The 25,108-nt window shown below is 38.2% G+C and overlaps 2 protein-coding genes across 2 annotated transcripts in view; both read left to right on the top strand.

The window, feature by feature from the left end:
• The first annotated feature begins 2,088 nt into the window (after positions 1–2,088).
• On the top strand, positions 2,089–10,940 carry snw1 (SNW domain containing 1). The gene is made up of 13 exons (XM_033990804.2): positions 2,089–2,149; positions 2,561–2,714; positions 3,634–3,891; positions 3,988–4,094; positions 4,333–4,437; positions 4,562–4,631; positions 4,718–4,783; positions 4,886–5,002; positions 5,087–5,231; positions 6,300–6,408; positions 7,733–7,850; positions 8,074–8,237; positions 10,041–10,940. The coding sequence occupies exons 1-13, from the start codon at positions 2,136–2,138 to the stop codon at positions 10,231–10,233; spliced, it is 1,620 nt and encodes a 539-aa protein (XP_033846695.1). The 5' UTR covers positions 2,089–2,135; the 3' UTR covers positions 10,234–10,940.
• Positions 10,941–21,433: 10,493 nt separating this feature from the next.
• Positions 21,434–25,108, top strand: part of sptlc2b (serine palmitoyltransferase, long chain base subunit 2b) — a 28,253-nt gene continuing 24,578 nt past the window's right edge. Inside the window, exon 1 of the mRNA XM_033990865.2 lies at positions 21,434–21,706. Within this exon, the coding sequence (XP_033846756.1) occupies positions 21,560–21,706 (147 nt within the window). The 5' untranslated portion in view covers positions 21,434–21,559. The remainder of the gene's footprint in view (positions 21,707–25,108) is intronic.

A 25,108-nucleotide genomic window follows, 5' to 3' on the forward strand; every position in this document is an offset into this window, starting at 1 on the left:
GCACAACATGAGCTGATGTAGTTTGAAGACATAGTAAAAAAAAAAGTTCAGTAGGTAATAAAGGTAATGCCACAATTGGAAATACATAATATACTGTACGAATGCACCTTTGTGGGATGGACTCAACCCATTTTTATATGATATTTTTAGTCCATGGGTCCTGTAGGCCTACATAGTGCTCACAATGCACAACAACAAGCTGTTTTAGTCTTAGTCCCACTCCCCGTCTGCCTATTATACGACATTCAAAGATTTCTTGTATAGCCAAAAATCACAACAGCTGTCCCCTCACAGGACTTCACCAGATTTATTTAACCAACATAAAATCAAACTATGAAACAGTCATCTGCCAATAAAAGACAAGCAGATTAATCAACATTTGCAATTTGCAGAAAACAAGCAAATGGATAACTGCCCAAGAGCATCTCCTGTTTTCAGATCATCCTCGGCAAGAAAAACGAAAATCAAAAAAGAGGAGAACTACAGTGAAAGAGAGCTCCACTCCCATGTACTGGTATATACGGGCTGTAGATGTGAACAGGATGTTTGTAGATGCATCCTCACTCCTCAAACCCACTCCAGCCAGTGCACGCCGCTGTGTCCTTGGCCGAGACACTTCACCTTGCCTTTGTGTGAATGTGCTGTGTGAGTGAGTGTGTGATTGGTAGCGGATGAAGAGGCAGATGGCGCAGAATGGCAGCCTTGCTTCTGTGAGTCGACCTCAGGGCAGCTGTGGTTATACAAAAGTAGCCAGATGTGGAGTAAATTAATAATTATGACAATTTAGTGTTCTGAGAGGCTTGTAAAGTTTGTAAAGCACAAAACAAGTGTTAGCATTATTGAATTGAGTTTGAAGTTGAAGTTTCTGCAGACCAAACAAATAACTTGATAGATTAGCATTATTGGTTGAGGAGTCAGATCTACTGATTCCAGCTGCTAAAGATGAATCCTATCATTGTGTCATTGGGCAAGACACTTAACCAAACCTCACCCCTAGTGTCTGTGTACACTGGTGTATGAATATGTGAGTGAATGGGTGAGTGATTCCTTGATGTAAAGAGCTTTAAGTGCCTTGAAAGTGGAAAAGTGCTATATAAAAATGTGATCATTTATCATTTACTTACGAAAATGTGAGTTGAATTGAAAAAATATTTCAAAAGAATCAAAAATTGCTTTCAGAATTATTTAATATTGCATGAACTTCATCTGAATAGGACTCTACAATACCTGTACCATTTGTCATCCCACAGCAGGTCCGTTGGGGGTCATGACATTTCACTCAAAGGTAAAGAGCGAACAGCATGTGAAAAAGAGCCCAGTGATTGGTTTATTAGAGCCGTGTGTCCCGGGCCAGCTCTGTTTGATGAATGGGACCTGACGTGTCCTTTTACCCACTGTCACATTAATGATGGAGTCTCCTCTGAGCGGCTGACAGAACGCCTCCTGCTACAGAAACATGCAACTTGGGGAAAGAGAGGGAGAAAGGGAGACAGAGAGAAGGACAGAGAGAGAGAGAACAGGAACGAGAGAGAGAAGGAAGACGGTCGGTAGGGGAGAGAAGAAAAGAGATAGATAGAGAGGAGAAGGAAAGAGAGAGGAAGGAGACAGGAAGAGTGATGGGGCACAAAGGAGGGAGAATAGGATGGGGGGAAAGGTAGAGAGAGAGATACAGAGAGAGGAGAAAGAAAGAGGGAGGGGGGATAGTAAGGGAGGAGAGTGTGAATGGGGAGAGACAGAAAGAAGAAGAGGAAAGGGGTAGAAAGGGGATGAGAGAGGGCACAAAAAAGATGAACACAACACATATTAGACAAGGTAAATACATCTGGATTTGAATTGATGTGGTAAAATTTTATGTATTTATTGTATTTTTATGTATTTATTTATTTTATTTATTTATTTATTTATTTATTTTTTGGGGGGTTGAGGGGGGTATTTTTGTTTAATTATTACGTAGCTAAATGTTGATATCTGTGGAAATATTCACTGATTCACCCTGACACCCATGTGCAAGCCAAGCCCCGGCCTCATTCTCGTCCGTGAGATTCTGTATTCACGCGATACTTTCTGCTCTGTCTGCGTGGGAAAACACGCACCACTGCGCATGCTCAGTCCAGCTGCTACGGAAAACGGCAAAGATGTCTCTGGCTAAGTAAGTTAAACAACGAGGCCTTTATTTATCTTATAAGTCATCATTTGTTCAAGGTTTATCTTAAATTGTAATTCTAGTGTGGGACTGTCTGCATTGTATTATACTAAACCTTCAGATTGCTCAGATACTGTGCTATTTGCGTCTGAATAAGCTAAAGGATTAGCATTAGCACGTTAGCCTAGCAACACAACGTCGTGCTCGGTGCTAACCTTTACGGCACATTGTCGTTTGAAATGTTAAATGTTCCAGTTTAACAGTTCGACATGTATAACCAATGTTGGGTTTTCATTACTACATTAGAATATCATAGTCAAAATGAAAACGTATTTGGGAATGGTGCTCTGTGTTACATGCTAAAAATGCTAAAAAAAGTGATGCTAATAACTAATCGCTGCCGTTGCGTTTGTTTAGCTTTTTACCGGCTCCCACGCAGCTGTCCCAGGACCAGCTCGAGACCGAGGAGAGGCAGCGGGCTCATAAGTCTTACTCCACTGCCCTGGTCGCATCCCGGAGAGAGCCACCCCCTTACAGGCACAGGAAAGGCTGGGTCCCCCGTGCACTTGAGGTAATTATAGTATTGCAGAGTGTGTGAAACTGTCCTAAGTAACTCTGAAAGTGATCAGACTGTAGAGCACCGTGATCTTCCCTCTCACATCAGCAGTAGCTTTTATTATATATTGATAAAAATGTCTTTCCCCCCCCGCATCTAATATCCCAAAGGAAAATACTAAATATAATATCGGATACAATTATTGATGTCACTGGATATATTTATCAATCCAGATGGTCCCTTGATTAGCTATTCTAATCAATTTGTCATATTTATTTTTTCCATGTATCTTTATTTTCACAGGGAGAACCCAATGAGAGTACAACCAAAAACATACAAAACAAGTAACTACATCGGTCCATTTAAAACATTCAAAACATTTGCAGTTGTGATTATTAATATATTAGCACCACATAATTAAGGTGTGTTAGTGGCACCAATATATCCAATTTTGCATGTCCTTGAAATGTATTCCATTTTTGGGAGCCAGTTTTTAGACTTTATGCAAGATCTCATGATTGTTTACAAGTTCCTGTATCAAAGTTCAACAAGCAAGTGAGATATTCAAGCATTCTATCAAGTATACCCTTAGAAGAATATTTTATACAGTGTTGTTCTCTTCTGACAGATGGCGGTGGCCAACCTACTTTTTCATAGAATGTGCAGTGATGGGTTTTAAATTTATCCCCTGTTATGAAGCGAAGGGCTGAGTGAAAGAGTAAATCCAAAGGTTTCACTGTAGAGGCTGAAGCAATATGCAATCAAATTACTTTTTTCTTTACTGGCTAGTAAAGATAACTTAAAAGAATGACTAGGTGTGGACCCATTAACGCACACATTAAGACAGATAGAATAAGGATTTGATGTGAGCTGAAACCCTTAAATACCTATAAAAGAGCACATTACTAATGGGTATATTATCTTGTGTGTTTAGGATTTTGGAGATGGAGGTGCTTTCCCCGAGATCCATGTGGCCCAGTTTCCCCTGGAAATGGGTCGCAAGAAAAAGACGTCGAATGCCCTCGCAGTTCAGGTGGACGCAGAGGGGAAGATCAAGTATGATGCTATTGCGAGACAAGGACAGGGCAAAGACAAAGTGGTGTTCAGTAAATACACAGACCTCCTTCCCAAAGAAGTGCTGAACGAGGAGGCTTCAGAACTACAGAAACCAGATGAGGAGGCCATACAAGAGGTAAGACCTGTGTGAATGAGTCAGGGTTTGGTTTTGATTATTGCTTCATCTAATATTATACTTAAATACTCTATTTTCTATATATTTGTTTTGCAGTTGACAGAAAAGACCCGTGACGCCCTGAGCAAAGCTGTGTCCCAAAAGATTGCTGCAGCCATGCCAGTGAGAGCAGCAGACAAGCTAGCCCCCGCACAGTACATCAGGTATCTTATCAATTTGCCTGTTTTTAAGCAAACAAAGCATAATAGGGAAAAATAAAGTTAGGATTATGATGATAAAGAACTCAATCAGAATGACAGGTATAAACATAATGAGTTATCTTGGTCATTGTACTGACATTGAGTAGGTTAGACTCTTAGACTCAGTTTCTGTATACAGGAGTACAACATTAAACTGATTGTCCACTGATAATGTTTTGCTTTTGTTTTTTTCTAACTATAGATACACGCCATCTCAACAAGGTGTGGCCTTTAATTCAGGGGCCAAACAAAGAGTGATTCGAATGGTGGAGATGCAGAAAGACCCAATGGAACCTCCAAGATTCAAGTATGCAACTTGTTTTGTTATCCTTTTATGATGTGTTATTTTTATTATAGTTTGTACATGACATTGTTCATCATTCTCACCATTTAATTTAACTAATCTCCTTGTATATTCTTTTGCGGTTTAGGATTAACAAAAAGATTCCTAGAGGACCACCTTCACCTCCTGCCCCAGTCATGCACTCTCCAAGCAGAAAGGTATTATAGATTTTTGCTAGTGCCACCATTTTGCCAATTTATTATTATATTACATATGATACTAATTTTTAATAATTGTCTTCCAGATGACTGTAAAGGAACAGCAAGAGTGGAAGATTCCTCCATGTATTTCAAACTGGAAGAACGCAAAGGTATGAAATTGAAAACATGTTTTAGCATAAATTCATTGATCTATTGTGTATTTAAAAAAAAAAAAACGACAACATCTTTTTAATTACCTTTCTCATTCATAGGGTTACACAATTCCACTGGACAAACGTCTGGCAGCTGATGGCAGAGGTCTTCAAACTGTACATATTAATGAAAACTTTGCTAAACTGGCTGAGGCTCTTTACATTGCTGATAGGAAGGTACCACGACATACTTTATCTACTGCAAACACATAGCTAAATTTAAGTTCCTTTTTATTAACAGTTTGTGTTGTGTGCTTACAGGCCAGAGAAGCTGTGGAGATGAGAGCACAGGTGGAGAAGAAGATTGCACAGAAAGAGAAGGAGAAGAAGGAGGACAAACTCAGGGAGCTGGCTCAGATGGCCCGAGATCGCAGAGCCGGCATCAAGAGCCATGGAGACAAAGGAGGTACGGCTTACCCAGTTTTAACCAGACACATTTTACACATTTGAAATACCTCAACTTAAATTTACTCTGGCTATTATACTGGCATATTCAACATCTACTCATGTCTATTTTATATTTCCTAAAAGACAAACATACATTTATGAAGAAAAAGAATACATGAAAAGCAAAAGAGAAAATCTTGGAGTAATATTCAAGCAGTTATTTACTACATATTAAAACTGTATATCCCTTGGGCATTTTTCACACCACAATTCTTACCCCTTTAGCAACCTTCATTTGGTGTGTTTCAAGAAATTAGACTAATTTATTGCTTAAACTAATCATTTTGGACACAATTAGACAGAAATAATACATTTGTGATAAAACAGATTTGTTAATTGTAAAATGTGAAAACTGTATAATCTTAAAACAAGTCATCTTTCATTGGAAATCTTAGAAGAGACAGGAGCACAAGTGACTGGAGTTGAAAGAAAAGGTGAGAGCTGTATGTATTAAAAGGTGTGTGAGGTGTTACTGGCAGAGCTCAGAACGCTGTGTTCTCAAAATATTCTCAAACAGCTGGCATGGGATTAACACTTGTCATTTCTCTTCAATGTCAAACATACTGTTCTCTTCAGATGAAACTTTGTTAAGAAGACAGTATCTTTTTTCTAGTACTAAACTATAACATATGTAGATCATTTATTTAAAATGTCAATTTGTAAATTGCAAAACTGATCTAAAATGGCTAAGTAATAGAAATGTGACCATTGACACCGCATTTTCATAGCTACATGCAAGCTTTAAAAAATAAAATATGCTGCATGCGAGGAAGACATGTATCAGTCAACGTCTCTTTAATAAACGATTCCCTAAACCCACCCACTTAAGTGGGTGGGTTTAGGGAATCGAGAAACTCAAGCCTCAAATGCAGGGCAATAGAGGATTACTCAAACATGCATGAATCAATCAACATTTGACCATTACAATGGTTAAGGGCTCATAAAAGTAGACTTTACATAATATGTCCCCTTTAAATCCAGTCTTACCTCTCCTCCAACTTATGTAAACACATTTTTTTCATGGCAGGTGGTGATGATGATGACGGAGAGGCCAGGGAGCGTGACGAGATCCGCTACGACAGACGGAAGGGGAGGCAGCACGACAGGAACATCTCCAGAGCAGCGCCCGATAAAAGGTGTCTGCACACGCACTGTTCTTACCCTGCTGAATACTCCCCTCTGAATAATTCACACTAATGCCCAACAAACCAGCAGGAGTATGCACTGAGCCAGGTGCTGTTGGCACAGATCCTTGTTGTGAGAACTTTTAGGTCCCTGGAGAGGAGAGGGGGGATGTTCAAAAAAAAAAAAAAGAATGCTTATACAAAAACAAAATAGCTTTAAGAGACTCTGCTATACTAATGATATGACTGGCTTAATTGGCTCTGTGCACAACAGTAGCCGGCTAGTTCCAATCAGAGGGACAATCAACATGACCTTTTCCAACTTAATGTAGTGTTTGAGGTTTTTGCAGAGTGGCACCAACATCACTAAATCCGCGCAGGTCAGACAGTGGACAGGGAGCTGTGGGTGGATATCACTTACGACATTTAAAACACTTTACAAACGCAAGGAAAGCTTCACCAGAGGACACAACAGGATTAAATTTGTTGTAAGAACAACCCAATTATTTTGTGGTGTTATGAAATATTAATTAGGCTCCAAGCATCAGCATTGACACACAAAGACGTACCTAGTAGAAGTGTCCTTTGGTGAAGTTTGCTAAAGTGTTTGTAACATGTTGTCAGTGACATCCACTCGCAGCTCCTTGTCCACTGTCTGATCTGTCATTTATTGATTTTAGCACGACTTGGCAAAACCCTTATAGACATTACATTACACTGGAAATGGTCAGGCAAGCGTCCGATTGGAACTAGCCGACTACCATTGTGCACAGAGCCAATTGATTCCAGCTCAAAGAGAATCAAAGGAATCTCTAGTAACAAAGCACTTACAACTTTCTTTTGCTGTGGATACATTTTTCATTTAAGTGTGGCTCAAATACTACTTTTTTATAGAGCACTTCTGCTGGGTTTGAACTGCTAGCCCTAAGTGTGACAATTGACTGAGCTATTGCTGCCCTAAATCTGCACTTCTTCTGAAATCACTTGGCTGCAATCTTTTATTTTTTTGTACTGTCTTTAATTTCGAAATGGGGCCACAATGTACTACTAGGAGATTGAATTGGGTCCTCTTCTCAGCAGTGTGCTCTGCTTCCACAAGGCAGTCCTAACCAATGCGGCAGTGACCAGTGTCCTGACCTGGGAAGGAAAGAAGTGCAGTTGCAAGATAAATGGTTATTGCAACACAAAAAAAACAACAACAATAAAACAATATTGACCTTTTTCTTTTTTTTCTTTTAACAAGTTGCATCTGAAATCTTAAACTGGTTTGTTTTCATTTTTCTTGTATAACATCTTTTGGTCAATGCTAATTCAAATTGTTTATTTTGTTTGTCAGGTCAAAGCTGCAGAGAGACCAGGACAGAGACATCAGTGAGCTCATCGCTCTGGGAGTCCCAAATCCACGGACCTCCAGCGAAGTCCAGTACGACCAGCGCCTCTTCAACCAGAGCAAGGTCAGAACATTCATTGAATTTTTTTTATTTTATTTTATTTTTTATTTCTGCATCTTAAAAATCCTTATTGAGCATCAGCATAACAAAAACACTAGAAACAATATTCAAAATAAATTGTCAAAAGCAAAAACCTTTTACCACAATAATTTCAGTACTAAGTAATCTGACTACCTGGCTCTCCTGACCTATTTTTCTGTCACATTTTCTTCATATATCCTTCTAGGGTATGGACAGTGGTTTTGCCGGTGGAGAGGATGAGACGTACAATGTTTACGACCAGCCATTCCGCGGCAACAAAAACATGGCGTCCAACATCTACAGGCCGAGCAAGAACATCGACAAGGACACCTACGCCGATGACCTGGACTCACTCATGCGCAGCAACAGGTAACATCCATTCTGGTGACCACATGGGGTTAAAGCCTGTCACACTTAACACATTTTATTTATAAGCGGCTTTCAAAACACCCAAGGACACTGTACAGAACAAGTTAAAATGGGTGAAAAAACACAATGCAGTACAAATCACAACTAAACTTACCTGCTCAATCGCACACCACAAAACCAATCACACTGTCATCCAGTTTTGAAGAGAGGAATAACACATTTTAAAGTGCGACATATTGCTAAACTAAATCTAGATGATAAAAGATGATATTGAAACCAAACCATAAAGCAGAATTATCCCCCAATAAGTATTCTAAATGTACAATATTGTTTAAAAAAAACATGATTTGCAAAATATAATTGGTAGAATGAAACACTTTAAGCAATTAGTTTGTATCTAATAATGAGTCATGGAAGTTCATTTCAATTTTCTACAGCTCAAATCTTATCGTATTGCAAAAAAAAACCAAAAAACGTTCTCTCAAATGATTGTTCCATCTGTTATGTATTGTATGAACAAAAGGTTGATATAGTAATTATGACAGGCCGAGTAGTAACTAGTGCTTTCAGTTCAGATACATTTAGAAATATTATGCTCTACATCAAATAGACTCAAGTTTGAGAACATTACTCCCAAATTATTGAGAGCAAAATCTAGATCTTGTCCCCAAAATATCAAAGCCTTGCTAGAATTTTTTTTCATAAATCATTCCGGTTGAAATTAACCAATATTTTAATGAATATAATTTACGTGTTTGAAGATTGTTAAATTGTTGAACTACTTAATGAAATAGCCTGAAAAGATTTGAGGCCGTTCCAGCTTTTTGGGACACAGGAGGTCCCAGCAGGAGCTCTTGTCCTGGAGCAACAGAGCAGTCCTGGCCCATATGTTTAAGCCACACTTGTCATTTTGTGCTGCGGGTTAGCACCTGTTGTACAGGCAGTACAGATGGCAGGGAGCTTGTACCAAACTCTAAAAACAGGGATTTAGTGTCAGAAAAGAGTAGATCTCTGAACTAGTAAATGGGGAATTTCTTACCCCAATGTGTCAACTCTCCATGTTTAAGGTTGCCCACGGCTTTGCAGGATTTGTAACAGTAGTAGTGGTTTGCAGTTAGATAAAAGTAGAAATTGAGATTCACTTCAATGTGTAGTTTGCTGGAAAATATATTACTTATTTTATATTTGCATGTACCTTTTCATATATGTCACATCATCACACTGGGCTAAAAGCCAGATTAAAATTCACTGGACTGATTGTATAATTCTAAAATATAAACTGAATGATTTGGGAAAAAATATGTAATTGCTATTTCTCTGTGGTGAGATCTGCAATTTATTCTTAATAATAGGATTCTGTTCAATGTTGTGCAGATCAAAATTACACAGGTAGCATTTTTTTGCAGAATAAGGTGGCAAGTATATTTTGTTCTTTGTGGAGAAAATGATGGTACTTCAGAAATTGACGCCTTTGCGATTTGCTAATTGTGTTCATTCAAATTGTGATTTTGAATGAATTGCCTTAATCTCGCAGCTCTATCAAACTCTGCTGCATCTCTGTTTTGCTCCTCAACATGAAAACCTGAAAGTAACATGTTTAACACTAGCACTTTTCAAGTTCCACCTCAAACCCGCCTTTTTAGATTGGCTTATAATAATGATAATAATAATTTTGTTTCTATTGTGTTTATGCCCTGAAATGTGACCTTGGGTGTTTGAAAAGTGCTTATAAATAAAATGTATTAGTATCATTATAAACCCAGATTTCTGAGCTATATTAACACAGTCCCATCGTCTCCTCAGGTTTGTGCCGGACAGGGGCTTCACTGGAGCGGACCACCAGAGCCGACCGGAGGGGCCTGTCCAGTTCGAGGAGGATCCCTTTGGTCTGGACAAGTTCTTGGAGGAGGCCAAGCAGCACGGGGGCTCCAAAAGACCCTCCACCAGCGGCCGCTCCAAAGACGACTACCACGACAAGAAACGCAGGAAGGAGTGATCAAGTACGAGGTCCTTTTCGGGCTGTGGGTAGGATATGAGCAGACAGGAGGCCTTCTCTCACTGTTGGAGAGGAGTTTTAATATACTATAAAAACTAGTCGCCCCTTTCTCTATTTGTGATCCCTCCTTTAGCCTATTTTTCAGTTGGTATTTTTTCGTGTCATTCCTGGTACATGTGATAAAGATGCAGACCATGAATATAAGATGTTGATATGAAACTACTGGTGTTGTCATTTGCATTGGTTTGTTCATTTTATTATACATTTGGAACAAAAAAAACAGATTTTTGCCCTGTATTTGAAGAAGTTAATCGTTTTGCAATTATAAAAGAGATAAACTATCAAATGCACTTTTAACTACCTCTTATTATAAAACCTAGACACTGCTCTCAACACCAGTTTTCTAACAAACATTTAAGTGTCTCACAATGAGGTTTTCTTCACCAAATTTAGTTCTATTGATTTGAAATTTAATGAACAAATTACGCTTCTTCAGTTCCTCATAGATTTTAGGTTTTCTGTAATTATTCTGCGAGTACTATTCCACCATTTCCCGACTATTTGTCACTTGTTTTTTTTTTTTATTTAAAACTGTTACGTCTGCACTTCAAATGTGTACAGCATTATACCCTGTGATAGATAAAAGACAACACACTTTATAATTCTTGTACATTAACACGAGTGGAATAAACTCTTCATATCATGTCTGACTGCCTCAGCGGATTTTACTATTTATTGTGATACACGTGATCTGTTTTATATATAGGCGTCATTATTAAAAGTGTCCATGCATATTTTCTTGCTCCAGAGTATGGCATTAAAATTAGACCTTCATGGAGATAAGAATGCAAGCTGTTTTGGCAATTTAACCTGTATTTGAAAGAAAATACAAAACATAAATTTGACTATCATGCAGTGAACCTTTAAACGGCCCATATTATACGATTATCTAACATAGGTTATAATGTTTCCTTATCAAAACAGACCTGGAGTTGTGTTTTATTTCATTCACACGTTTAACCCACAAGCCCTGCATATTTAGGCTGAGTTCTTCTCAAACAGAAAACACTGTTCCACCTTGTGATGTCACGTGGTCATACAGGAAGTGCTCTACTGTGTTTTTAAATACACCTTCACTAGAATCACTTGGATAATTTCAACTCTGGAATAGCCAATCTCAACTAAACAATGGATAAAACGTAGCTGCTAACTTAAAAATTGCTAATTCATGACTCACAAGGTGAAACGGAGCATTTTGAGCTTTGGAGGTGTAGACTAAAAAAAATATGACTCAAACGTGTGAATGAAACGAGGCACAACTCCAGGTATGTTTTTCAGGAGGTAACCACAGTGCAGTCCTTAAAATCACCTAAATTTTGAGCGAGGTTTGGTCAGATTGGCAAACTGGAGGTTTAGCATCGTGTATGTTTTGATGGCAAAATCTGCCTGCACATGGGAGGTTTTGTAGTTGTTTTCTTGCATCTCAAAAACAAACCAAAACATGCAGAGCTAATAGGACTTAATGTAAACTTTGTTAGCAATGGATCACACCTGGATGACATGGAGTTTGAGAAGGTAACAACATTTTAACATGGCTAAAACCTCACAAGAGTCAATTTTGTGTAATAAGGATCCATATTTTCTGAAGTATTACACATATTCAAGTATCTGTGGTGATGACGGTTACCACAGTACAAGTAGTGGCAGTGATTGATCGCAGTAGACCTCATTAGAATTATCTGCTTATCCATTCTTTTTGAACAGCTGATTTCGAAAGCTCTTTTCTTCCTTATCACTTCATTAGCAGTGTAATTCTTGCATTACATTCTCCTCATTCAAAATCACTCTCCGCATCTCATTTCCATAGATGATGAAATGCCTAGAACGCAGTCACACGAGCCATCAATTTCACAATGTGAGCGGTGACATTTCCCCCAAACAGGCTCTGCGATTAATGCAGCCAAAGTGGTCCCATTAATTACAATTATTAGTGATTTATGTAGGCTGACAGTTTTATTTTCCTCTGTTGAGAAATAATCAACAAAATAATAAACCGCCTGGCACTCACACATAGTCGGTGAGAGCCATCTTTGATTTGAGTTTGATTAGGAGAGCGGCATCTGGTAAAAGAGCTTGATTCATGAATTCTATTTGATTGTGTAGAGTGGTGATAGTGAGCACTTAGCAGTTACTTTGATCTTAAGTTTTACGCAATACTAAATACTTAAAAGATGTACTATGTGACTTTTCTGGTAGCGGGTATGCCACCTGCTTGACTCCATCCCGATGTTATTTTTATATTGATATTTATATTCAAAGAAGATGACGTGAGTTGAATCGCTTCTCCGTAGAGCTGATTACTTGGTCTCGTGTCATCACCTACTTGTTTCCATGGAGACAGATGAGTTTAAAGGAGCCGGTTGAGATTTTAAATTTCATAAAAGTGATCTATCGTTGTCCCTAGATACGAGTTTCAAATCAAATGAACTGATAATGATGAATAAGATTATCTAATGTGAAAGTAAATGAGCCTCACATTAGTCTTTCATGTGGGTTGCCAGGTTCAATGCTGAAATCGAGCTGGTTTAAACCTAAAAAGACTCTAATCTGAATCCTCACTAAACCCCAGCACCTGCAGCTTGTCATGACTCGGGGGTAGTGCAGCCTCTTAATACGTGTAAACCATAATGAGTAAATTCAAATGAGTTGCCATAATATCCTTGAAGTCAATTTTATAACCAAATTTTGCACGTAAATTCTAACCTTACAAAAGAGCTGAGTGGAGATGACCTTTCTGATATTGATCCTGAGTCGATGCCCAGCCCGCTGTGAGAGAATGGGAACACTGTCAAGTCTTGGGCTGTTTACCGCACACAGGAGTCATGGAGTTAATGACGTTAAGGCCATGCTCAGGCAGATAACCCGCTCTAATCTGATTCTAAAACAATGTAAACACACAGGTCAGACAGCTGCTTTCCTTATAATGGAAACTAGGTACAGCTCAGACAATACGTAAAATGATTTTAATTACATTTCTAAATACTCATTTGAATAACTTTGTGTACGAATTGTGCTATGCAAATAAACCTGCCCTTTGGAGAGCTGGGTGGTTTGATAAATGGTTAAAAAGGTCAATGTAATTTAAAGTTTATACAAATAAAGTTGGCATCTTGTTTTAAAATTTGTACCATGACATTTGTCTATTCTTCATTGCCTTTGCACAGCTTGGCAAGAGCAGTGTGTGACCAGTGTAGCCTTTAAAATCAAGACCAGATTTTGAGCAGCGTTTGGTCAGGACCATCTACCTGGAGGATTATTGTGTGTTTTGAAGACAAAACCAACCTGGACATGGGAGCGAGGTTTTGTAGTAGTTATCTTGCATCTCAGAAACAAACCAAAACATGCTGACATAATATGACCTAAGGTAAACTTTCTTGACAATGGATCACACCTGGAGGACAGAGATTACGGTATACAAACAAGTTCCACATGACCCGGAGAATCAAAACCCAGGCACTTCTTGGTATGAGGTCTGTGTGTTTATCCAAAGTTTTCAGCTTGTAGGTGCAAGTCAGTACAAACAGTCTGGACTTACCTCTGCAGGGACATTCAACAAATAACTGGAGCTGAGAGTCAAACCCAAAAGCTCTATTGTGGAGCATACATTTGTGCATTGTCCAGGGTCTGTCCATAGGAGTTCATATTGATACAAAGTAAAAGGTTATTTAGGAACACCAAGCAGGTCACCACCAGGTACACAAAAACCTCCAAAAAAGCAGTTCAATCAATGCAAACTTTTCACTGTGCTCCTCTCCAGTGAGACAACATAAAGGATGTCTTGTGTTTGGGGCCAGTCTATTGTCAAAGTGTAAAAGACAGTTTGATAATGGCCCTCCAGTCAAGCCCTGTCTCCCTTTAGGAATGTGCACAAGACACACAAGATTCTTATTCATGAAGGTAAAAAAGGAAATTGGTTCCTTGCATCGCTTTTGTGTTCCCGTTCAATGTAAATGCTGACCGCATTGTGCCGTAGTGTAATGGGATCTGCAGGTCACAAAACAAACGACTCCTTATCAGAACGCCGCGAAGAAAAACACACTAGAAATAATAAACACTGAGTTTCAGAGTTGATTTTCCAAGCGTCTTAACTTTTGGGGGCCAGAAATGCCTGGGTTTGTTTTGTGATGTCTTTCGTGATATTTGCTTCCTTCCTTTTTTCAGCCGTGCAGGAAAAGCAATAAGTTTGGTGATAAATTTCCCCGCTGCCACTGTTGACCTGTCCAAGATGGCGGCCGCTGAGATGTTATCAGACTACAACAGATTTGTTTTGTTAGTGTTGGTGATGGAGAGTGGGTTGCTTACAGAATAAATGTTAGGTTTGTTTAGGGTAAATGTTGAGGTTGTGAAAGTGCATGGAATCCAATTTTGTCCAAAACTGAAGACAACTTTAATCTCAGAAACACCTCCATGCAATTTAGTAGGAGTTTTCAGAACGCTCACGTAACAGTTTTGTTACTTTGAACCTAGAAAATTTGTGTAGATATCTGGGAATTGAACTGCTTGCCTTGTGAACTGGCAATTTACTTAGTACTACTACTGCTACTCAGAGGAGTTGATGAGGGGGAAGGGGGTGAAAGGGTCTGTTGTCCTGGGCCCCAAAGTCCTATTAATTTATAATAGAGGGGGCCCATGTGAACTTTTTGACCTGGGCCCCCAAATTTTTGTCGCTGGGCCTGCTACTCCTACTACTTTCTTTCTTTATCTTTATTTAAGCAGGAAAACTCAATGAGAGCACAGTTTAAAATACAAAAAATAAACAAAGCAAAACAAACAAGTATAAAAGTGCATATAAAACATTAAAAACAGGTGCAGTTGTGTGTATAAAAGTTATTATTAAATTGCGATTGTGTCACCAACATACCCGGTTTTGCTTTTCCTTGGAGTGTATTCCATTTTTGTGAAGAAAAACAGCCAAAAACCTCTTTCACGTCTCAATTTTGGAACGGCTCGTCCTTTATACAGTCACTTGATCTGGTTAAACGCTCCAGTATTTATGATTAACACCAGGTGACGGAGTATTGTGACAGTTTTTGAAGTACAGTAGTGTCTTATAGATACTTCTATTACTAGTTATAACTTAAAAGTATCTACCAAACCCATTCATTCCTGCTTTTACTGACTTGAGACTTACATTTTTACAGTATAATTCTATTGTCCAGGGCCGTTAACATTAGAAACCCAAGCATGTTTATAGAGGTCAAAGCTACAGTGCTGGTAGGTTTCATACAGAGGAAATACCAATACAGTTTGCCAATTGCAGCCCTATTTAACGACATAAAACTCCTCACTACTTTTAGACAGCCTTATCATAAATCACACATCAGCGTATTATGAACCTATAAGATGCCAATTTGTTTTACAGCTCAATTAAAGGGCTAAACATAAAAACGAACGCACTCAACATTTTCTAAGAGAGCAAATTATGAACCAACCCATGAGACGTTGTAAATCAGGTTTTGACTTCGTACTCGCAGCACGTTAAATGTCTACACTTGTCAATATCAGACGATGAAATTTACGGCGCAAATGCATCCTTAAATACAAGTTAGCGCCGCAGTAAATCCACTCTTCCTTTGTCACAGAGAGAGGACTATCACTCATTCGTTTCCTTATCATTAGTTCCTTCTCTGTGCATATTTAGGCCAGGATTCACTCATCAATTATACCAGATATGGACAGCTACTATATAAAATGTCTTCCCTGTCAAACTGTCTTACCTCTCCCGCAACACCTGAATCCCAAAGCGTAGATCTGGTCCCCGGCGTTCACCAGATGATGCATTATGACGAGTGGGAATGTAGACAGGCATAACAATCTCTAATGGGGGTGTCAGTCAGGAGGCAGCTAGCAGGGATAGTGGCTACACGGAGCGGCGCCGACTTGACCGTCTGTGGAGAGAGTGAGAGGGAGCGGTGGATTTGTTGTGACAGAAATGGACTTGACGAGCAAACTGACAGCTTCATCTAAAGAAGCGCAGGGGGGAAAAAGAGGAGCGTGGATGGAGCTCGACAGTCCTGCCCACTTCAGCGGCCTCTCGGCTTCTAGAAGTACACAAATCAAATATTAATAGTTTAAAGGCACGGTGTGGGAATAATGTGGGAGTAATTGTGCATCAGTGGTGGAAAGTAATGAAGTAAAAGTAGTAAAGTACTGTAATTAAGTATACAGTTTAGGTATCGGTACTTTACTTGCATAGATTTTAAAATAGATACGTTTTACTTATACTTCACTACATTTGAGGGCAAGTATCTGTACTTTTTACTACATTTTTGACTGAAAAGTTTTTTGTTTTTTTTATGATAGTTTTAGACCTGCTGAAAAGACTTGAGTTTTTTTTCTTTTTTCAACAAGTTCATAATTTGAGCAAACAAGAATATAAAAATAAAAACAGCTAGGAAAACAACTGATTCAATTGTTTCTCTTGAACAAAATACAGCACGAATCTTTATCAAAATCAACACATTTGAAGCCTCAAGACCTCAAAATATGCGCAAAATACTTTTACTTTTTACTCTTTTAAGTACATTTTTAAACATGTACTTGAGTATTTTTGTTCCAGCATCTGTACTTTTACTCAAATAACAAAATGGAGTACTTCTTCCATCGCGGTTTTGCATAACACACTGATTTTTGCTCTTGGAAACTATGGCAAAGCTGCTAATTCTTCATGACTCTGAAAACACTACCAAGCCTCTTACTGATGTGAATGATCTAATGTTGTTCTGGTGTTTGTATATGGACTTATTTAATTCAAGCTCATACCAATATGTTTACTGTCCATCCTGTACTTCTGTCATTTATCTTCCATATTTAGACACAGCGGTACAAGGAAATATAGCAGCTTACACTCATTTCCTCCCTGCGTCTCAACAGGTCGTCACATGAGGTTAGCCTGGGATTTCATTAGATCACATTATTCTGAGGAAATTGGACCAGAGAGCTCGGATGTGCTGTGGTGGTGGATGGGTCTGCTACACTGTATGAACGATGACGAAGACAGTAATAATCAGTACGTCTGTTTAAACACACATGTAGGTTGGCCATCGCTATCTGTCAGAAGAGAACAACACTGTATATAATGTTTTTATAAGGGACTACGACAATAGACTACATGAATATATATAAGATCTCACTTGTTTGTTACAGTTTGTTACAACTTTGATACAGGAACTTTTAATACAAGATCTCATGATTGTCTATGTCTAAAAACTGACTCCACTAGAAATGAAATGAAATGAAATGGAAAATAAACCTTTTGATTATTTAATACATTTCAAGGACATGCAAAACTGAATACACTGGCGCCACTAATGCACTTTAATAATCTGGTTATACTCACACCTGTAGCTGTTTTTAATGTTTTAAAAAGACCTTCTCAGTTATTTGTTTTACTTGTTTTTGCTGGTATTTTTCTATATTTTAACTGTGTGCCCGTGAAAAGGAGAGTCTGTGTGCTCTCATTGGGAAAATTACATAAAGATAAATTAGATAAAAATGAAAAAAACATGTATCAATTCTTATTAGAAACTAGATTTGAGTTGTATTTGATTTATCGTGCAAGGGAAATGCTGCACCATATAGATTTGTAAAAGAATAGGCCAAATATTACTTACTAATATCAGCTACCATGCGCTGTAAAATAGATACTGGTACACCTGGGTCTTGAATACTCTTCTGCTGGGCCAATCTTCTAGGAGTAGTGGGTGACCGCAGTGCAGCACAGATGACCTAAAAGCCAGTGGATCCAGGGCACACCATGCTGAAAACATATCAGCACCACCAGGGGGCGGCAGAGTAATGTTTATAAGACACTGGTTTACTCTGTACATAAACTATGACACTTTCTTGTTTTTTTGTTTTTTTTTGGGGGGGTGTCTTTAAATTTATAGCAACAACAACTGAATATAACATCATTTATGCTCTGTATATTATTTGTTTTTTAAGGAAAACTGTTATTTGCATATAACCCATAATGACAAAGGGGCAAACTGTCTACAGCAATGGTCACCTTCAACAGAACTTGGGTCAGGATTATGGTCAATATCTTTGTGAGTAGCAAGCCAGAATTGTAATTGTACATTTCCAACGGAGCAGATCCTCTTTCCCTGTGACCCAGCCTGGATCCTTATCACTCAATCAGGAAAAGACACGAGCTTTGTGGCATCGCTGCACATGGGCTGGAACATGTTAGACAGGTTTTATTATTTCGGGCTCTGAAGAAAAGTGGGACTGGGAATTCAACCGAAACATCCAGAATTGTCATAAATTTTTTAAGTATTTGTAAGTAAATAAATAAATCTGTAATATATATATAAAGACTATTATTTGAGTAGCAAGTGATAAAAATGAATTAACCAAAAATACATCCTTTTCATGTGTTTTCTGCTTCCATTTTGAGGACTTTTTTCCCCATGGAAAATATTTAATACTGTTTTAAATTGTTAATGGTCATGGAAATGATTTTTCAGCATGTCGAAATGGATACTGGAACCAAACGACCTGTTCAAAACTATTTGCATACACATACAAATACTTAAAGTTCTTAAAACACAAGTCAGTCAAATTTGTTCTTTATGGTTTGTGTTTGTTTAAAAAATATATTTATATAAAAAAATCTAAATAAATCATAAAAATAATCAAATTAATAAAATGTATAATAATAATAATAATAACAATAACAATAACAATAACAATAACAATAACAATAATAATAATAATAAGAATAAGAATAAGAATAAGAATAAGAATAATTTGACAAGCATTTATTTACCCACCTGTTTGCTCTATAAAAAGCTGAAAAAAACCCAAAACTTTCATAAGCTCAACAGTGCCATCTAGGAGGTTGAACTTGAACTTAACCTCTGCAACAAACCATTAACATTTCAGATTCAAATGGAAACTTTCCAATGTTCCCTTTAATATTTACTCCACTTCTGTTTGACAAACGATGTAGTAGTCCCATGTGTGAGGAAGCACGTCCCACTACAGTGTACACTTACTGAACAGGAAGACCACTGACTTCTGTTATGTACCAGCAGTCGCTCCAGGAAACTCACCCATTGTTTTTCAAGCTTCCGTTTTTCCTCATACGCTGTTGTAGAATTCGCAATAGTAGCGGATTGATGGTTCTTCTGTAAAAAAGGAGGAAATACATTACGCAACGCAAGATAAAGTACAGTACATTCTTCTCCAGGCCAATGTTCTAAATGACAAAGAAAATAAATATGTTGTTAGGCATTGGAAGGCTTTTTGAACGGGCTGCACTGCTTGAATAATGATAATAATAATAATACATTTTATTCATAAGCGTCTTTGAAAACACCTAAGGACACTGTACAGAATAAGTTAAAAATATAAAAATACAATAAAAAGCTGGATGACCTCAACGGGTAAGATTTAAGTCATGATTTGAAGAGAGGAAGGAGTCAATGAATTACGTATTGTTGTGATTCACCTGAACGACCTTTTTGCTTATAATAACAAAAACAAAACAGTTGCGGGACAGTGGTATTCAAAAAGGATGCTACACAAATTTTAGCAAAGTGATTTAAATCTTGTATTAAAATATAGTCTGCTGCTGCTGCACTATGCTACCCAAACCTACAAGCTTCAAGTTTCAAGAATAAGAGAAGATTAAATATTTACTTAGTGCCGTTATATAAATTAGGGGGTTTTGGTAGTTAATAAAAAATACCATAAACCTTTTTGACATCTGTAAACAGCATATATCTAGACCACATGTGTCAAACTCAAGGCCCACGGGCCAAATGTAGCCCACCATGTCATTTTATGTGGCCCACAACAAGGTAAATTAAAAGGTATGACTGTCTTAAAATGTCAATTTATCAGAAAATAGCAAGTTATACAGCCATTTTTTTTTTATATCTATGCAGAATATTTGGAAATTGGATAAGTAATAAATACAGAAAGTTTATGAACAAGTAAAAAAAGCAGTTACATTTATTTTACATCACACCTGCTTAAGTTAAACATTCGTATTTACTTTATTTTGACACTATAACTTCCCCTTTAATTGTCCATGCATTTGTGCTGATTAATACCAAGAGGAAGCAAACTGAGCTATAACTCTGAATGTGTTGTTCTTGTAAAGACTGCAATATTTTGAATGCATTATTGATTATATGCTCTTATCTCTTCCTTAATCAGTCTTTATCAATATCCTCCTTGAAAGCTATAACCCTGTAATCCTATATATAGCATGCTATTAGCAGACAACAATTTTCCATGTCAATAAAAGAGGGATGAGCACATGAGCTATCAGATAACACTATGATGTCACTATCAGTGGTTTCTCCCCCAAGGTGAGTCAGTAAAACAAGCCCTTTTTTTAATTAACAGTGGAATATAACAGCATGGTGCTAAAATACAATGTCAGAGTCACGTGGTGCTGCTGGAATGACCACTTTAAAAGCTTAATGAATGGAAATACCTAATTACACAGTGAATGTTTGCAGTGTAAGCAAACCTTGACCCCTGGTTCGCCTCGCTCAGGTGAGAAATGGCGTCACTGGATACGGGTAGTCAACGAAACGCCTATGCAAGGGTTATTACAGGTTATTTCCATAGTATGGTTTTAGGACGTCCCACGCGGAGAAGGGAGTGACGTCTAGCAGAGAAGGTGAGTGAAGAGTTGAGATGTGACACTACACATATCGATCCAGAACAGGAAAAATCAACATTAACAACGCGGAAAAGTATCCTACGACACATATTCAACCCTCTTTTTGATGTATTACAAATTATTAAACGATTTGCGTAAGAAAATCGAATAATTACAAAGGCGCGAGGAGATATCTAAAGTGTTCAGAGTCATTCGTTGTGTTAACAGAAACGATCTTTGTTGCCGTAGAAAGGTATTGACCAATCACATTCGAGCTGGGCGTGCGTTTCCGGTACGAACGTGCGGTCACTTCTCTGAGGCTGCAGCTAATTTCTGTTATCTTGACTCCTTAGCGCTTTAGCACCTCGATTCCTATGCGCTAAATCCCGCCTATAGTTACACTGGCCAATTGGAAATATATTGCCATTTACACTATTGGTTGTTCGTGTTTTTAGGCGGGGTTTAGACGTGAGGAATCGAGGAGAAACGGTTACAAGGAGGCTGTTAATCAGAAACCGGATGTGGGCACGGTGGGCGTCGCAAGCTGTCTTCTCCTCATACATGACTTCACGATTAGCCTCACTCAAGTTGGCTCATTTCAATTCATCTTAACGTCATCCACACACACACAACCGGCTTTCGGACATGACGGAAAGCTCGCCGAACAAATTGATAAACGGGGACGCCTGTCATCGGACCTCAAACGGGAAACAAATGAGTAAAAATGGCTTCGTGAAGACCCACTGCCTCTTCCAACAACCCCCGAAGAAGTACCGTCGCCCCGGGGAGAAGGTACAGGCCCGTCCGTTAAACTGCAAACCCTAACAAAACCTGAACTTATTGCTAATACCTTACAAAAACGTATCCTTACTTACTATACTAATCTTCCTCTGTGTCATTTCCATATCCGTGCGATAAATTTGACTTTATGATCGCTGCTTTGACTAATTACACTGAAATTAGTTGAACTGTCTTGATATTAAGTTTTCTAATAATTGGATGAACCGAATATTCCCTTATGTTTGCTATCTGTGATCTAAATACCTGATGAATCACGTGGTTATGCTCCGTTTACTTACAATAAAAAAGTAAAATAAACAAACTCTAGTCTTCATCCAGCGATTAACCGGAATTAATCGTTGGTGATCACGACTAATCGACTAAATTCTGCATCTAGAAGCCTTTAATCGTGATATATTGACTTTTATTTGGTTGAAAATGTGTTGAAAATCTGAATTTCCAATCACAATAAGTGTCTGTAGTTGATTAATAAAAAGTAACAGCTGATTAGTCGACTAACATGACTAAAATAATTGTTTTCTGCAGCTGCTATCAAATGTGTATGTTGGTGATAATGGTTTTTATAGCTGGTTGTATTTATTTTCCATGTATTTTTTGGCTTGTAACAACTAACAGATGACTAGTCCACTAACATTACTAAAATAATCTTTTTCTGCAGCTGCTATCAAATGTGTATGTTGATAATGGTTGTTTTTATAGCTGGTTGTATTTTTTTTTTCCATGTATTTTTTGGCTTGTAACTTTACACCCTGTTGTCCCATACATACGCCCATCGTTTGCTCGTGTTGGTGTGTATGTGTGAATGAGTTGTCAGACCGGTCTCTGTTTTCATATTGTCGTAGTATGAGTGAGGAGGAGCACCCATGGGAGCACCAGCCAGCCAGAGTCGTCTGTGTGTTTTTAATGGGAGGGCTCGGTCTCCTGGGAAAAAGGTGGTTGTGGAGGAGGAGGAGGAGGAGGAGAGGCTTGCTCCTATATGACACTTCAACTGGAAAGGAATGTCTCCAGGCAGTTTCGGGTGTGGTCTCCCACGGTGGGGTAGAAGAATTTGTAAACTGTGCCCATTTTGTCGTAGTAGTAGTGACAGGAACATAGTAGTAATAGTTGTTGTTGATGTAGTATAGATATGCTACAGCCTGTCAAGGTTGCAATACAGCACATTTAGTAGTAGTTCTATAGTAGTAGTAGTAGTACCATAATAGTAATCGTTGCACTACCATATTAGGTTACAGATAATGAGAGGTAGAAATACATCAATGGAAGGGGGAAAAAAACATACTTTTGATAAGCAGAGTGCAAACACCAACTATAGTTCTAAGCCTATAGCGTCTATCAGTGTTTAACCTGATTAAATTTGACTGTACAGAGTTTTCCATTAGAGGCTGAATCATATTTCAAATCCAATGTCTATCTTTGGCTTTTCTTTTCCAAATAAAAATGCAAAGGGGAAAAAACCTGAACTAATTGATTGAATAAATTTAGTTAATCGTTTGTTGACTCTTTGTTGCTTGTGTACGTTGAAGACAGTTGTCTGCAGCCCACACCCAGGTATTTTCAGAGCACAGGTGACAGTTAACATTTAAACCATAACTACAAAATCAATTTCAACACAGAGGAGTGGTTCTTGAACACAGCAAGTAATTTTCTCCCTCGTTGCCAGAGCCCTACTGAGAAATTTCCTGTGATGCATTGTAAGCTAACCCCAAATAAATAAATACATTAATAAAATACATAAATTCACCAGATCTTGTTCCAATGTTTGCACTCTGCTCCTGCCAGTAAAAGTATGTGGTTTGGAGCGAAGTCTGCAGACCTCCTGTGTATTATTGATGATTTTAAATGGATCCTCATTGGAGTTGTTGCATGATTTGTGTTAAATGTATATTTTCTGCTAAGTCTCTAACTCTTCGTATTGAGACTGTGTTGGCACTTGCCTATTTAAGGTCCTATATGAGGGACAATTTACTCTTTTGAGCTTTAAGTCATGTTATAATGTTATTTCCTCAAAAACGTAACTTTTTTTAACTGTTTAAGTAACACTGCATTATTGGGGTATCTTTTTATCTTTTGTTCAGTAGAGATCGGCAATTCCACGGCTGAAATTATCCAAATGAGTCTAGTGAAGGTGTCTGGAGTCTAAAAAAGCAGTGGAGCACTTCCTGTATTACCACATGACATCACAAGGTGCAACAGAGTGTTTTCTGTTTGAGAGAAGAACACAGACTGAATATGTAGAGTTTGTGTGTTAAACATGTGTGAATGAAACAAAATACAACTCCAGGTCTGTCTGTGATGAGGAAACAACATTATATCATAGATCAGAAAGTATCTAACGTAATATGGGCTCTTTAAGTTACCTGTTTGCAATTCTTTCAACACCACAGACGTCTCAGCAGTGACTGGACTTCCTTTTAGGCTCAATTCAACACCACTTACAAACTGCACTATTGTCTGCATACACAAAAGAATAAGAATGCCATAGGATCGTTTGAAAAGTCGAGGAGCAGACTTCTAGCTATCGCATGACCAAAACTAAAACGCATAGCAACTACCCATCCCGTGTCCCCGACTGGTTTGTGTGCAGGTAGGAAAGGATGCAAATGACGTCAGGAGAGTTGTTTTTAGCTGCTGTGGTAGTTTGAGCGTGAATGCATCTTTCAAAAGTATTCAAAGAGCCTCCTTCTTCAATTGAAAGTGCATGTGTACAAAGCCAGATATAAAACGTGAGTTGTTGGCTCTGTTGCATAAACCCAACCTGTCCCTAAACCTTTCCAAGCCAGGGCGGTGCCATATTAGGCTTTTGTTGTCATTGCCAAGTCAGCAGTTTCAGCATTTAAAATATTACACCAAAATAACTCTTGTGAGCTGTAAATCATGTTATAATGTTGTTACCTTGTCAAAAACATACCTGGAGTTGTGTTTTGTTTCATTGACATATGTTTCAGTAACCCAGGCTTATTAGTCTGTACTTCTCCAAAGCTCAAAATGGTCTGTTCCACCTTGTGATGTCATGAAGTGGTAGTTTTCAAGTTTACAGCTGTCCTTTTACCTTTAGTTTAGTAGAGATTGGCAATTCCAGGACTTAAATCATCCAAATGATCCTAGTGAAGATGCATGGAGTTTAAAAATGCAGTGGAGCACTTCCTGTATTAGCACATGACATCACAAGGTGGAACAGAGTGTTGACAGAACTCAGCCTAAATATGCAGGATTTGCGTGTTAAAAATGTGAATGAAACAAAACTAAATTCCAGGTATGTTTTTGAAGAGGAAACAACATTATAACATATCAGAAAATAATGTAATATGTGCCCTTTAAAGGTGCACTGTGTAACTTTCTGGTGGAGGGTCCATCACCTGCTTCTCTCCCTGAAGATCTCAGTTTTGCCTGGAT

This window comes from Periophthalmus magnuspinnatus, chromosome 24, assembly GCF_009829125.3.
Source record: "Periophthalmus magnuspinnatus isolate fPerMag1 chromosome 24, fPerMag1.2.pri, whole genome shotgun sequence".
Classification (NCBI taxonomy): domain Eukaryota; kingdom Metazoa; phylum Chordata; class Actinopteri; order Gobiiformes; family Gobiidae; genus Periophthalmus; species Periophthalmus magnuspinnatus.